At 41.3% G+C, this 16153-nt stretch overlaps 1 protein-coding gene across 2 annotated transcripts in view; it reads right to left on the bottom strand.

Moving 5' to 3' along the window:
• The window catches only part of Slc44a5 (solute carrier family 44 member 5), a 288577-nt gene that overhangs the window by 25022 nt on the left and 247402 nt on the right, over positions 1-16153 (bottom strand). For both annotated transcript variants that reach the window (XM_028754317.1, XM_028754318.1), the window contains 6 exons: positions 14649-14733; positions 9864-9989; positions 8715-8775; positions 5795-5918; positions 5408-5491; positions 404-516 (listed from right to left, as the gene is read on the bottom strand). In XM_028754317.1, coding sequence (XP_028610150.1) covers positions 404-516; positions 5408-5491; positions 5795-5918; positions 8715-8775; positions 9864-9989; positions 14649-14733 — 593 coding nt within the window. The remainder of the gene's footprint in view (positions 1-403; positions 517-5407; positions 5492-5794; positions 5919-8714; positions 8776-9863; positions 9990-14648; positions 14734-16153) is intronic.

Below are 16153 nucleotides of genomic sequence, written 5' to 3'. Positions count from 1 at the left end.
TTTCTAAAAATAAATAATTTTTTGACACACAAAAAAAAAAAACAACAAACCCCCCCTCGCATCTGCGCAACCCCCCGCCCTCCCCCCCCCCCCCCCCGGGGGGGGGGGCTCACTGTTTGAAATGTTTTCATTCATCTAAAAGGGCCTTTTCTGTCTCCTCCCAATTCCATAAGGCCTGAGACCAAAGGCTGCTAGGGAAAGGAATAGATTGTTCTTAGGGTATTTTTCTCAAGATAATGACAAAAAGGAGTTATGAGGGAAATGTATGCAAAATTAGATACATTTTGTAAAGTTAATGATCCAAACTAATTGAGCCTAAGGCAAGTAAATGCTTTCCAGTAATTGCTAATGACAAGGGAAATTTATTCTGATATTTGACAACTTTAAGAGGCATGTTACCTACCATATCCTATAATTCCAAGCACACCAAATATGAAGAACCAGAAGAGGAATCCAGCTGTGAACCTCAGGAGTATCAAAAACGTCCAGCTCAGTGCCATGGCAAGAGTCAGGCCGCTAGAGATAAAACCCACAACAAACAGAGTCAGGTGAGCTATGTGCAACACAACATGAACATCAGGATGGGAGCTGTTTCTGTTTGAAATCACTCTAGAATATTCTACTTTACTGGCTGTACACATACGATTCTAAGAAGTACAAACAATGGTTTTCATTAAGGATTTCACATGAAAGAGTAGAGTCCCTGTAAGGACTTTCTACTCGAGACATCCCGTGTGTCTTCAGAAACCAGAGTATTGCTGCCTACTCAAGGAAGTGAGCCGTACCCAGCTTACAGATTTCTCTGCCATCACATTTCCCAGGTTGCCCTTCTTCCTTTACACCCTTCCATTTAGTGGTAAATTATAAAATAAGTCCGTGGTGAAACTGTGATATTCTGGTGAGTAAGGGAGACATCCCAGGGCTGGTTGTTTGGAAGTAACACAACAGGCTTGAAGTGGAAAACCAGAGTCGTGACCGGCCACCCACTTGCTGGACTCGTGACTTTGTAGTGATTGCTATGTGTAAATTCTCTTGAGCAGTATGAGATGCCTGACACCATCCAATGTCTATTTGGTGTCCCAAGGGATCTGGGTACAGGGCCTCCAGGCAAGATTAGTCTCCTGGCTATGTGGCTTTCTCCAGCATAGGAAGCATGAATATTTTCTGTTTACTTTCCTCCAGGAGCCTGACTGAGATACCAGAGAATTGGATCCATGCCCTCCCAGGTTAAGGACAGAATGGAGTCTTCTGCCACAATCACCTCAAAGAGAAGTCATTAATACCTGAAATGTGACCAACTCTACTACCACCTACTCTCATCCTTGGTGAAATCTACAAGACTCCAATCAGCATGAGACAGAGCCTGGTGTCTTTATGGAGGGCAGCCTCAAAAGTCATCTTCTAAGATCAATATCAATATCTGTCACCTGACAGCTGACAGTTTGGTATCAAAAAGAAGGAGCATGCATGCTTTTAACTTCAAAAGCCTTTCCCTCTTGAAACTGTAGATGCTTTAATGATTAACATTTAAATATGGCTGAAGGATTACTCTACTGTATCATCCAAAGGGAATACTTAAAATGATATTTATGAAAGATTTGGGAGCAGAAAGGCTAGAAATAAAGGGAAGTGTTTAGGGTGAGTGATATGGAGTGGACACAGGTTTAATGTGTGTTGGGTGAGGTGTGTCCAAGCAAGAGTGGGGAAAAAACAAGAATTAAAGAAATTACCTAGTGGCATTTGTTTGCAACAGTGAGAAAGTTGGTTTAACTACTGCCAGGTGTACTTTGCAACTTTGACTACGGAGTTGTTGCAGGCAGAACACCGAATTCGTAAGACCTCACAAACAGAACTAGCTCTTCACTTATGAAAATTATTCTTTAGTGTTTCACTCATAATATAGTGCTAAATTCACTAAATTCGCTGTGGTTAAAGAAAAGGTATCTAGCTTGTTACACTCTTAATTCTATAACTGTCTCTGAACTCACATTTCTGCGTGTCTACTATGTTTTAAGAACTATGCTAGGAGGCAAAAGTTAGGAAGATAAAGATAAAACTGAACTAGGAAGATAGAGATGAGTTAGTCACTGCTGCCATCCTAACGAGTGGATAGTTTAGCTGGGTATGGTAGCCCATGCCACTAATCCCAGCATGTGTGGGAAGATGAGGAGTGCAAGGCCAACTTTGGCTATAGGAGACACAGTTTTAAAAAACAAAAAAGAAAAAGAAACAACTGTCAGTTTATCAGAGGAAAGAACCAGGTAAATAAAATACAGAATGAAAGATGTTATATAGAAGATAAGTAGCTATGTGCATATAGAGGTGTGCACATATATTCAATAGATATGAGGAAAATTTGGGAAATAGTAGAAGTTTCATCAGCATCACTAAACTGGTTTTAAAGGATGAGGTTCAAGAGTTGGAACATAACTCTGTGGAAGGATGCCGACTGGCGTGTACAAAGCCCCAGGCTAGAGCTCAACATGTAACAAAATTAAAAGGGCCAAGGGTCATGACCCTGGACTGCAAGAGGGTTCAGGAAAATAGGAAAAGTCACACAACACAGACATGGGATTTCACAGTCAAGGGGGTGTCAGGTGTGTGGTACATTTACACTATACAATTAAATGTCGCATGTCTGTAATGCCAGTACTTGGAAGGCTGAAACTGGGGGATGAAGTTCCAGGCTATCCTCCATGGCCACACAGTGACATCCAAGTCAGCCTAGATTACAGAAAAAGACTTTTTTATTTGTGTGTCTCTGTGTCTCTGTGTATGTCTGTGTCTGTTTCTGTGTGTGTCTGTGTGTCTCTCTTTGTGTATGTATTTCTGTCTATGTGACTGTGTCTGTGTGCATATGCATGTATGTGTCTGTCTCTGTATGTCTTCTGTGTGTCTGCATCTCTGTGTGCATATCTGTGTGTACATGTGTGTGTGTGTCATTATGTGTGTGTCTTCTGTCTGTCTATGTCTTCTGTGTGTCTGTATATATGTATGTGTGTCTGTGTATCTGCCTGTGCATGTGTCTGTCTGTGTGTATGTTCGTGTGTATGTGTATATGTATGTATTCTGAGTGTCTCTGTGTATCTATTTTTGTGCAGGTACCCACAGAGACCTAAAAGGAGCACCAGATCCTTGAAGCTGTGAATATAGGCAATTGTTAGGTGCCCAAAGTGAACTTTCTGCAGGAGCAACAAGAGCTCTAACCACTGTGCAATCTCTCTACCTGCTAAGAACCTGTCTTTAAAATACAGGTGATATGTAGGGCTCTTCAAGAAAGAGATGAGAGTGTGCTTCAGAAGCTGCACTGATGTGGGTATAAAGAACCTTGGAGACACCAACCAAGCATTAGCATTTTCTTTGGTCACCAGGGAAACACAGAAGCTTCTCACTTCTGGACAATGGCACAAAGGCAGAGAGAACAGGCTGAGACACATTAAACAACATCTGCCTTTGTCAGGAAAGCAACTCCAAGTTTTTACAAAAATCCATTCATTCATTTATATATTCACTTTACATCATGATTGCAGCCCTCCCTCTCCTCCCAGTTTCCCCCTACCAAAACCCCTTCTCTTATCTCCTCTCCTTTTTTCCTCTGAGGATGACGCCCACCTTCGTATCACCCCACCATGGCACGTCAAGTCACTCCAGGACTAGGCACATCCTCTCCCACTGAGGCCAGACAAGGTGGCTCAGTTAGGGGAACGGGATCTGCTGGCAAGCAACAGAGTCAGGGACAATCGCTGCTGCAGTTGTTGGAGGACCCTCATGAAGACCAAGATGCATATCTGCTATGTGGGGGGGGAAGGGGGCTATATCCAGCCCATTCTTGCTCTTTGGTTGGTGGTTCAGCCTCTGGGAGCCCCCAAGGGTCCAGTTTAGTTGACTCTGTTGGTCTTCTTGTGGAGTCCCTATCCCCCTTCAGTTTCCTCAATCCTTTCACACTCCCACCCCCCAACTCGTCCACAAGACTCCTTGAGTGCCATCTAATGTTTGGCTGTGGGTTTCTGCACCTGTTTCAGTCAGCTGCTGGGTGGAGCTTCTCAGAGAATAGTCAGCTATACCATTCCTAGGCGTATACCTAAAAGACATTCCACCACACCACAAGGACACTTGCTCAACTATTTTCATAGCAGCTTTATTCGTAATAGCCAGAAACTGAAAACAACCCAGGTGTCCTTCTGCTGAAGAATGGATAAAGAAGATGTGGTTCACTTACCCCAATGGAAAAACAAGGGCTTCATTAATTTTTGCTGACAAATGGATGTGACTAGAAAATATTATCCTGAGTGAGGTAGCCCAGACTCAAAAGGACATGTGTGGTATGGACTCACTGATAAATTGATATTAGCCAAAAATACAAGATAAGCACACTACAATCCACAGACCCAAAGAAGCCAAATAATAAGAAAGACTCAAAGGAAGATGCTTGAATCTCACTCAGAAGAGGAAATAAAACAGACATCAGAGGTGGATAAAGGGAGGAAAGGTGGGAGAGGGGATGAGGCAAAGGAAGGGTATGGGATAGGGACCAGAAATCAGTGGCAGAAGGGTGTGGGGATAGGGGCATCTCTAGGACATGCCAGAGACCTGGGACAGGAGAGACTCCAGGGAGTCTATGGGGGTGACTCTAGCTGAGACTCCTTCTAGTGGGAATATAGAACTTGAAGTAGCCAATTCCAATAACAGGCAGGACCCCCAGTGGAGTGATAAGGACACTAACCTACCCACAAAACCTATGACCCCAAATTTATCCTGCCTACAAAGATGTGCAGGGACAAAGATGGAGCAGAGTCTGAGAGAATGGCTGACCAATGACAGGCCCATCTTGAGACCCATCTCATGGGCAAGCACCAATCCCTGGCATTATTAATGATACTCTGTTACGCTTGCAGACAAGAGCCTAACAACCCCATTCTTCAACTTTCCCAAATACTAACTAACCTTATGTCTGGAAATGTAAATCTCCACCTTCATATGTGTTTTAGGTTTCTCAGAACTAGAACAGACCTTAATGGTAATGACACCACGTGTGAAGGACACAGTAAATATTACAAACGATCCTTTGGGGTCAAGGGAGAGACATGGGAGGAAAAAAAAAACAGGGAAGTCAAACTATGCCCATCCTCTGTGACATACGAAGATCAGAACAATTACCCCAGACTCTGTGGCAGGTACTTGGTACATGTATCCATTCTACTAGTAAATTAATATATAAACTTGAACCTTACAGTCTTACGGGCATGTTTTCAAATATCTTTGCCCTGTCCTTACACCAAATGTGAAAAAGAAAATGATCCTGAGGGCTGAGTGCACTTTTCAGCTTTTAATAAGAACAAGTGATTTAAAGAGTCTACAAAGGTCCCCAGGAAGGAGCTAGAGAAGAAATACCGAGCATCTCACTCACATGAGAATCCATTTCCATGAGGTCGAATAGTCTTCAAGCACCTTCAGACCAAACGTCCTGGCATCGATCATATCACTAATGCCACTGAGTCCAACAAAGGAAAATTTTATTTTCGATTAATTATTATTTTCCGTTAATATTGGGGAAAAAACATTCTTATAATAAAAGAGACTCTGCATGCTTCTATCGAAGGCATGGTCTTAGTGTCTGCCGCAGTGACCCTCTTACTAGCCACAGCAATCTACTAACTGTCACTTCAGGATGCCTCAGGGGTGACTGATATGTTCATCATAGCATGTAAGCAGTTCCCTGGAGGCCCGAGTGGTACTTTAACATTTTGTGTAATAACAGGATGCGTCAAAACTGGAAACAGAAAGGCAAACATACTTCGCAGCCTCCCTGAGTTCTACGATATTCCTGGTCTGCCCACTTCCATCTTCAAACTGCGTCCTACTTCCTAAAGCCAAGGTCCCATTGATGGCTGAAAGGTCAGGTACACATCTCTGCAGAACTGAGAAAGAGACCAAGAACCACAGTCAACACTTTGGTTTACTAGTCTCTCCCTCTAAGAACTGTGATCTTGCTGGGTGTGAAATGCGCTCAGGAGAGACGTCTAACTGTCCTTTATCCTTTATCGACACCTCCAGGATTTTCTGATGGTTGTGAGATGGAAACACATACCAACTACCAGAAGCCACATCCCAACTTGCTCATTCTCTTACACATGAAGATCTGTCAAATGCACAGGTAAGATGCGTAGGCTAAGCGACATTGGCTCACGCCACATATGCTGAACACACTTAAATGGAAAATTTATGGCTGCTGGTATGAAGAGAGGAGTTTAGGGCTGTCGCTTTAACAGGTCTTAGGTAGGGCTGGGGGTGCAGCTTAGTAGGGAGAGTGCCCATGTGAGGCCCTGGGTTCGGTTCTGAACACTGAATGATGTGGTAGCACACACCTGTGATCCCAGCACTTGAGAAGTGGAGGCAGGAAGGTCAGAAATTCATGGACACAAGGTCAGCCCAAGATATATGAGAGTCTGTCTTAAAAAACAGTTTTCAGCATTCCTCAGTGAAACTGTGGAAACTAGAGACTTGTAAAGGATCCCTGGAGAAGCAAGATCCAGCTCAAACTTCAAGCTCCTATGAAAGCTGGACTTCTATTGATGAATTCTTAATAACTTACCTCCTTGCCAGAGATACTATCTACATGTTGTTGAAAGACAGAAACTGTCAACGGAGCGGGGTGGGGGAGGCATACTATTTTAGACTGATGTGAGACTGGTGTGGTGTCTGAGAAAAGTTAAATCATCACTCAGTCATCTATGGTCTGATCATTTTCATTAAATGGAATCCTGGCCTCTATAAATATGTTTCTTTTAACTGCTTGTTGTAGTGCTGGGTAGCGAATGTATTTTGAAATATTAGAGTCTGAATTTCAAGGTGAAGAGATAAAAGAGTTCAGAAGTGGATAGATAATTTTCATGTTTTTTTCTTGTAAGTAGAATCACTAATTTACATGTGGGGCTTGAACCTAAAATGTTGAAGCATTGGATGCAGGGAATGAACATCTTATGACGCCCTTTCCAGGTTTCCTTGTCTTGCCCATCCATCTCAAAGCCCGATGACATAGACGATTTCTTTTATAATGCCCCTGTGTTTCTCCTGCTCCTTTCTTCCTCTCTGGGACAGATCCAAGATGGCAGCCTCCACAACCCCTCTCTGCTCACTCTAAGTCACCAGATCCTTGCCTTCCCCTCTCCCCAGATGAGCTAACCCTACTAATTCCCCAGTGGGGTTCTTGGCACACAGTAGGGCTCAGGATACTTCCTCTTTCCCATTTTTCTGGTCTTTTTGATCCTATATATTTCATAAGTGTAAGTTTCCACCTGGAAGAGCCCCTGGCCGACCTTCACATAGTGTTTGGCAGTCACTTCAAATCTGTTAGCACTCATTCACTAATATGTTCAGAGTAAAGTTGGAAAGGACAGAAAATATGAAGGAAAATTACAAAGTGATGCTCTGACTGGGCGCCCGCAATGAACTGTGTAGTCTTGCTGACCACTGTCCTTCCTCTCTCTCTTCGATATCTTTCCCTTTTTTGGTATCAAAATGATACAGGAAATAGAATTCCTTTTTCTTCTCCCTCTCACTAATCTTACTTTGTTTCCTTTTGTAAACAGTTTAAGGACTACGTGTTATTAGTTGTATGTTGTGCCACTCACTGATATATCTGATCCTCTGTTAGGATGAAAAGCTGATTGTATGGTTGACCTTAATGTCTCTTTCATTCCTTCGTTGACTATGGGGGATTATGGGTTAGTTGTTCATCTTACAACCCCCATGGATATTTTAAAATGTGATTTAACCAACATAGAATTGCAAGGACAGTTGTTTCCCCCTTTGCCATAAAAAGTTTCAGTGCTGTTCTTGACCACACAGTTAGCGTTAGGACTTCCTGGTGACTGTCGCTTCTCACATGGGCCAGCACCTCTGCTTCAGGGTCTATAATGAACCAGGGAAGATGAAGGGGACACTCAACACATGGATTTTGTGGCAGCTAATTCAACATTCTTGACTTTCTACTTAGATTGGTGCCTATTAATTTCCTTCTGTTTTAGAAGAACTTGTGGAAGAATTGAGGAGTAGAAAAACAGGAAAAAGAGAAAAAATGCCCAGTTTTGCCATCTCTTCTAGCAAACAACTTAATATTTTTGGTATATTTCTTTGTGATTGTTTTCCTTATATGATTTCTGGGATTCATTTTAATTTCTATATGCTTGCCACCATAATGTCTATAACAATTTGCATTTTGCTGAATATTTTATACATATGCACTTTCTATTTATTAGGTCTAAGATATTGCCTCTCAAAACATACTGTACGATTTCAGTGTTCTCTTGCCCTTGGATATTGTAACTTTTCATTTCCTTCTGGCCCCTACTATCTATGCTTTCCTGTGTTAGTTAGCTGTTCTGCCTTACTCTGAATGAACACTGTGTTGGAAATTTTTCTGCAAGTGCTTGTAGGGACACGTATAATCACACCAGTGGCTTCTTAAAACCAATCCTATCACTTTCCAAGGTACTTATGTAGCAGAACCCCAGATCTCACAGGGCTCTCTCTGTTGGAATGTCCCAGTTGGAATGAGGACTGGTATGGCCAGAGACAGTCCTTCTAACTGACTCTGGGCTCTCAGGACAGGGACAGCACCCATTCTCAGCCTTAGTTTTATCAACTGTGAAAAAGGAGATTAAATCACATTTTTGTAGATTCTGTGTTTCAAAGGTAAAATAATTAGCACTTACAAGGTCTGCTTGGGTATACTGCTAGGGGACAATCATCATTGGACAGAAAGCCTGCAAAAGTCTGAAAAGGAAGGGCATATTAACACTTCAAAGCCGGAAGCAACTGCCTTCACTCTCAATATCAGAACTTTGAGCTTCAAGTCTTAACTACGCATCTCATTTTCCCAAATCATCTCCCCACTACCAGTAACTATAAGATTATCACATAGAAATTCTTGTGAAAGAAAAAATGCCTATAAATGTTCTAAATGAACCAACAGAGATTAAAAAATAAACAAAAAAGAAAAAAAAACAAGATCTTACAAAAGCAAGACATACCTCTGAAGAGTCATGACCTCTTAGTCATAGTCTGAATCTCTGACCCTTAATTTTTTTTTTTTTTGGAAAAGCAGCATTTTCTATAATGTAACAATCAATGAACAGTATTTAATATAATAAAGCTTTAGAAATCTCTTGATGTTTAACCTAGGTAAGGATGGGCTTAGACATTTTTATTGCACTGTTTTATTCTCTCTCTCTCTCTCTCTCTCTCTCTCTCTCTCTCTCTCTCTCTCTCTCTCTCTCCGAGTGTGTGTGTGTGTGTGTGTGTGTGTGTACACCATACATGCTAAGGCACACGTGTAGAGGTCCCAAACTGCCAGGTTTAGTTTTCTCTTCCTATCATGTTGAGGTCCGTGTCAGGAATGAAGTTTAGGTGAGGTGGATAATCAGCTAAGCCACACAGTAAGCAGTATGCTTTTGTAATGATGATTTTAAATGGCATAAAAACCTAGCTCTTGTCAGCAACAAACCCACCCAGATATAGAAAATTCTCTGTGTTGTGCATTGGCGGGAACTCACTAAGCAGACCTAAGAGTCTTTCCTATACCACAAGTGCACAGAGTGATATATCATGAATGATATATTTCTGTGTCTACACAATATATACCATAAATATCCCATGTTTTGGTGTGCGTCCTCACAGTGACACACCATGAACAATAAGTGTTTCTGAGTGTCCAAATAAACTTGTATTTTACTAGAAAGACACCATGAACACTCATTTTCTAGATCTGGACATTTTTTTTTTCCAGCAGCAAACTGGGCTGTTCCACGTAAGATCAAAACACCAGCTGAATTCCTCCCTTGTGTTAACGTTAGCACACACACCTCCACAGGCCTGGCCTTGGCCTTGCAGAACTGACGATAGTATTCCCAGTAGTTTTTGTCTTTTTTGTTCAGAAATTGCATATCCAAGTAGGTGAGGAATCTCTCTGGGCACCTGGAGACACAGATCTGTGGAGCAGAGAAGCATAGGGAAGAAAGTGAACGGAGTAAACCAAGAAGATGTCCACAAGGTTGGGTGGGCTTCTGAGCTCCTCACCAGAGTGAAGAGGAAAACACCGATCTCCATCTAAGCAACTTGAATCATGTTTCTAGTATTATTCCGTAAAATTAAGTTGACTGTAGAATGCTATCAACCTGGACTTCTTGCTTTCTTGGTCTTGCATTAAAACAAGATATTAAACATAGATGGTATTTGATGCTTGGGTTTTTAAATCAGCATATACTGCGTTAGAGATCATTTTAACGTTTTTCAAACCAAGTGTTTTCATGCCTTCTCCTTTTCCTACCGCCTCCATCCAGACGCCCTGCTGCCTTCTTCTAACCCCTGTTTTCTTTTTTCAGGTCCAACGTGTCCTCTTCCCACCTCCCATCCCTCCTCATGGCTTCATAGCAACCTGTCTAGGGAAATGTGATATTAAGTAAGTCAACCCAAACTCAGAAGGCAAATCAGCATGTCCTCTTTTAGACATAGATTCTAGCCCATGATATGTATATATATGTATGTGTACAGCATATACACATTGGTATAAGTGTAGGTAAAGTTTAAAATTTCTAGATGATTTATTTTTAACATGATAAACGTAGATCCAAAAGTCGTTCTGAGAAGCAGAAGTCTCCGTGTGCTTGTCTCTCAGATTCTCCAGATAGCAATACTTTGCATAACTATGACATAGTATAACCACTTCCCTCTCTTGGATTACACTAATTTTATATCCATTCAGTGTGTACCTGTGAGAGACAGTTCTATGTGCAGATTTAGGGATTTCTAACATAGGAAAATGATATTTTTTAAAAAATCTTTTTTAAAGGTTTTCATTTTTGTTAGTGTGTGTATGTATGTGTATGTGTGTATGTGTGTGTACATGTGTGTACACACCTATGCAGATGCACATCAATATGTGCAATGTGCATGCAGGTATCCAAAGAGTGTAGAATATTCCCTGAGGCTGAAGTTATAGAGGGTTGTGAGTCACGTGACATGGGTGTTTAAGAAGTGAACCCAGGTCCTCTGTCATGATTTTTTAATGAGATGTTTTCTTATAATTGCCTGAATTAGTATATGGCTGGATCTATGTACATTCTAGGTTAGAATCTTGCTTTGTTTTCTGCATGAAGAAAATGACTTTGAAATATTCTGTCAGTTGTTAATGCACATGGGAAATATTCACCAGCATGTCTGTGAGTCTCCCATAATTCTGAAAACATAATTATAGTTTGTCACCATGAGAAATAAGCCAAATCTAGATATCTGCCACAGTTAATCACCATGAAGTCTCTTATCAACACTATGTAGACGTGGACAAGAGAGGTTACCTATGCAATTACTTTGAAGAAATGGACTTGGGACGCATAAGTGACAAGCCAGGTCACCTGTGTAATTATTTTACAGTAATAGACTTAGGGCACATCAGTGACAAACTAGGGTACTGTGGTCATCCACAGGGCCACAACAAAGTGATAGCAATCCAATGTGTAATTCCATTAAACAACGATAGAGACAGGGGAGGGATAGTCTGTTGCTTATGATTTTAAAAAGTAATAAAATCTCCATCAAACTGAGAGAGCTGTATCAACTGAGAGAGCTGCATGAACTTCTGTGCAGCTCCTCCTCAGCTCAGCTCCCATGGGAATCACTGACCCAGCCTGTTCATCATCTCCTGCCACGCCTTTAATAATCATTCCTTTTCAATGTTTTAATACTTTGACAATTTCATAATGCTATCATGGATTTCATACACTATTACTTCTCTTTCTCATCTTCTTCCCACCCCTGTTGAGCTGTCTTGTTCTTCCTTCCTTCCTTCCTTCCTTCCTTCCTTCCTTCCTTATAATAATCATCAGCAACTTACCGGTGACAACATTGCTGACAAAGATGACTCCTTACCATGCACCCAACCATCAATGGCTAATAGCACTTCAGGGAGGAGTGAAGCTTCATGAACCTCTCCTCCATTGTGATGGAAAGTCGATAGGCCCCCTTTTGCACATGGATGCTATGAACTCATGGATACAAATACCATGTTTTCCCCAGAAGACTGCTATTTCAGAGCAATGTTCTTCATCCTCTTTCTCTTAAACTCTTTCTGTGTATTCTTCTGCCACATCTCCTGACTCTTGGAGTAGGTGATATAGTTGCCCTGCTTAGGGCTGATGGGTCAACAGTAACTTATCCTTAGCACCATTTATGGCTTTCATGTTGCTGGAATGTCTTACTTATCTGTGAACCCTGTGAGCTACAGCATCAACTGGCCATCAAAATGTGTCTACTGGTGCATTAGCAGCCTGGCTGTTATGTTGGTAACCAGATGCTTTCTGATTGGATTTGAAGCCTGCTCTACAGGAGGGAATGTAAACCTGATACAATAAACCTGTTCAAAAGTCCATGGGCATTGAATATACAGGCCTGGAGTGGGGTAGGGGGAGCTACTACCGTTGTTTTTCTGAATGGATGTGTTGTAAAACTGCTTTCTAAATGTTTATGTTTATCATTTTTATATACACAGATTAGTACTTGTCTCAGCATTGCTGAGAGAAGCTTCTGTTTACAGGAAGTTATAAATAATGCAGAGATGAATAGCTGGTCAAAGTGCTGGTAACTATTCTTACTGGCAGTTCAGCAAAAGCATGGTTGCTAAGTGAGCCGCTTCCTCACCTCTGTCACGTTTCTACTGTCTACCATGGCACTTGCTGTTGACCACACCACAGTAGGAGAACTAAATGCTCGCCTCGAGTCTCACAGTGATGTTATGTGATAACTGCAGGAGTGTAATGCCTTCTCGAAGTTTGACAGCATAAAGCAAGCCACCTCCTTAAGATTCTCCATTATATACTCACATACATGTCCACTCTCTGCCCCTCTAGGTCTCTCTGTCTCTCTGTCTCTCTCTCATACCACACACACACACACACACACACACATTTCTAGCAGAAGCATGGGAGGTCTCAAAGCTTAAGAGCTACATATAAAGACACCAACAACATCCAACGCATCCACATGTTTTGTAAGAAGGTCAAAGTTATTATCAGTGTGAATGGGAACATTCACTCTGATTGGAATCATGAACATGTTAGGAGATTCCTCAGCAACATGCTAGCTTTGACTCTTTGCTCATAACGTGGCAGAAGACAGAAGAAGATGGATACACTTTGATGTAGTTATTAAAGTGAAAACTCAAAGAGCCAACATTCTCTGAGATTCACATAATGGGAGGTGCTGCTTCTGAGACCCCAACAATTCTACACTTACAAGTACATTCGCACTGTATACCACACACACATACACACACATACACACACACACACACACACACACTGGTGCATTTGCGACATGAAGAAGAAAGCAATTAAATGGGAAAATGTAGTTCGTCAAAGAGAATCATAACAAACTTCAATCAAAACACAAATGAGCTTAAAACAACAACAAAACCATAGCAACTGTTCTTTCTTCTTTTCCTCTATCAGAACAAGTTGTTCACTCCAAATGGGATGCTGATTAGAAGCAATCATGGTATAATTATCCAAGAAGGTCACACTGAAGCTGAGTCTCCAAATTGATGCTAGCCCGTTATTCAAGGGCTTATGACCATGCTGCCAATTGACACAAATATTATGTATGGAATATAGATAGCTCTGATCAGTAGGGCTGATCGATGCTGAATGCACAGCTGCAGCTGCAACATACCCTGCTGAGCTGTGATCCTTATGGGCTTCACAGGACACTTTCACCATCATTCTCCATTGGTACAGTATCAACTCAGGTGATTCAACACTATTGTAAAGAAGAACTGTGTACTGGGAGAGTGGGTTGTACTGAAGATTAAAATACTACACTTGTTATATATACATTGTCTACATATGCATATATCCTAGCTAATCTAGGAAGGCATTTATGAAACTAACAAACATGTGACTTTTTGTCTTATTACAGGAACTTTGGTATGTGTGGTATGTGTATGGTATATGTATGTATGGTATAGTGGAAAGAGTAGGAAGACGGTCATTTATTGATTTACTAGCTCATTCATTCCATAGACAGTAACTAATCACCTACGCTGGGGGATTGGAAATAAAGTGAAAAGTGGAAGACAAACCACTAAGAACCTTTACCATCAAGGTATTTGTCCCTTAATCCAGGGAGAGAGACAACACAACATTTCTTTTTAGTGAGATTGTGTATGTGTCTGTGTGTGTGTGTGTGTGTGTGTGTGTGTATGTATGTACATGTGTTTGATGTGTATGAGTGTGGAGATTATTCCAACAGATGCAGAAATCAAAGAGCAGAAACCCAAGAACCATGAAAGAGCAACTGGCTCTTCCAAACAATCACACTGCTCAGTAAATTCACCCAAAGATGCAGAAATGGCTGGAACAGCCAACAAGGATTTCCGGACTGTGATTTCTTGTCAGAGCAAATGGTTACCATCACTGAAGTTCCCTAGTCACTGTGACATAATTTATCTCCGCCTCAGCTTTGACTGAATGTGAGTGGACATGAATGACATCGTGCTTACATCTTCTTACCGTACACTGACTCGACATGGAATTTCTGAATCCTCTTACCCAGCATCTTAGAGACAGCTAACACCAGCACGGAGGCAGCCAGCTTACCTGTGTGGTGGAACACTGCAGCCGAAGCATCATGGAAGCACTGGTACATCTGAAGATGTTAAAGTAAAACAAAACGGTCTTGTTCCTATTTTAAAAAAGAAAGCATAAATCAATCTCTTCAGTGATGGTAGGAATGCACACTAAACCACAGAAACTTTGAATGCGTTGCCTTTAAAAATCAACTCCATTCTCTGTATGTGGGTGCAGCGTATCTTCAGACTGCCTTGACATCGCCTAACAATCAAAGCTTTGTTTTGTGACTATTAAAAGTTGAAGTAAATTGTCCACCAGCAAGAGACCGTATAACACAAGGTGAACAATCACACTGTCTTGGAAATGATGTTGACACAGATGTATAATGGAAGGAAAAGTTAATAATATATTTATTTTAGAGAGGAGCTTACTTAAAAGATTATGTATTTTTAAAAATAAATTTTACTATGTATTATTATAGAAATACTTATAGAAATAAGTATTAAATTACATGCAAAAAGAAATCATTATATCTAAATTTGGGGACTATATTTCTTCGTTTAATTTTCGCATTTAAGGATTTCTTTAACATAAGCATGGTTTATGGTGGTGGTGTAAAAATAAACAGTAGTTATACTTTCTATTGCAAATTATAATAAGTGGCAGTCATGAGCTTCCAATGTGATATTACCCTGTCATTGGATATTCTCTTTATATTTCAACTATTTCATTAGGGAGATGAAGACAACGCCAGCCTCGGGTACTTTGCAGCGGTATGGAAAGAACCCAAGATGATGCTGGGCACAGGCAGCTGTTCAACTTCATGGAACAAAGGGAATATGTGGACATTGATTTTAGATCCTGCCTCCTCTCTGTATTAACTCCCAAGGCTCCGTGTGCATGAATGCATGAATGGAGAGTTAGCATCCTTTCTCTAAGCTCCTCAGTGGATTCAGAGATCAATGGTCTCTGTATCTTAGGAATCACAGCACCAGGGCTGGGGATATAGCTCAGTTGGAAGAGTGTTTGCCTAGCGTGCATGAAGCCCTGGGTGTGAGCTGCAGCACCCCATAAAATCCAAGCATGGCATTAATGTAAGTACTTGGGAGGAGATCAGCTAGATCAGAAATTCATAGTTGCTGTCAGCCACATCACAGTACTGCAGCCAGCCTGCATGAGACTCTGCCTCAAAAAAAAAAAACAAAACAAAACAAGATAAAAAACAAAATAACAAAACCACCAAAAGCCACAGCTTTAACAACTCAAGAATAATTTTCCCCAAGAACTTGTCCAATCCCCTAGTTAACAAAATTTTTAACCCAGAATTGTTCCTGTTTAAAGGAAATACAGGGACAAAAAATGGAGCAGAGACTAAAGGACAGGTCAACCAGAGTCTGCTCAACCTAGGGATCCATCCCATCTGCAGACACCCTGACACTATTGCTGATGCCAAGAAGTGCTTGCTGACAGGAGCCTGCTATAGCTGTCTCCTGATAGGCTCTACTAGAGCCTGACTAATACAGATGCCGATA

This window comes from Grammomys surdaster, unplaced genomic scaffold, assembly GCF_004785775.1.
Source record: "Grammomys surdaster isolate TR1022 unplaced genomic scaffold, NIH_TR_1.0 125996, whole genome shotgun sequence".
NCBI lineage: Eukaryota > Metazoa > Chordata > Mammalia > Rodentia > Muridae > Grammomys > Grammomys surdaster.
The sequence above is the reverse complement of the archived record's forward strand: the minus strand, read 5'-3'. Positions and strand labels throughout refer to the sequence as shown.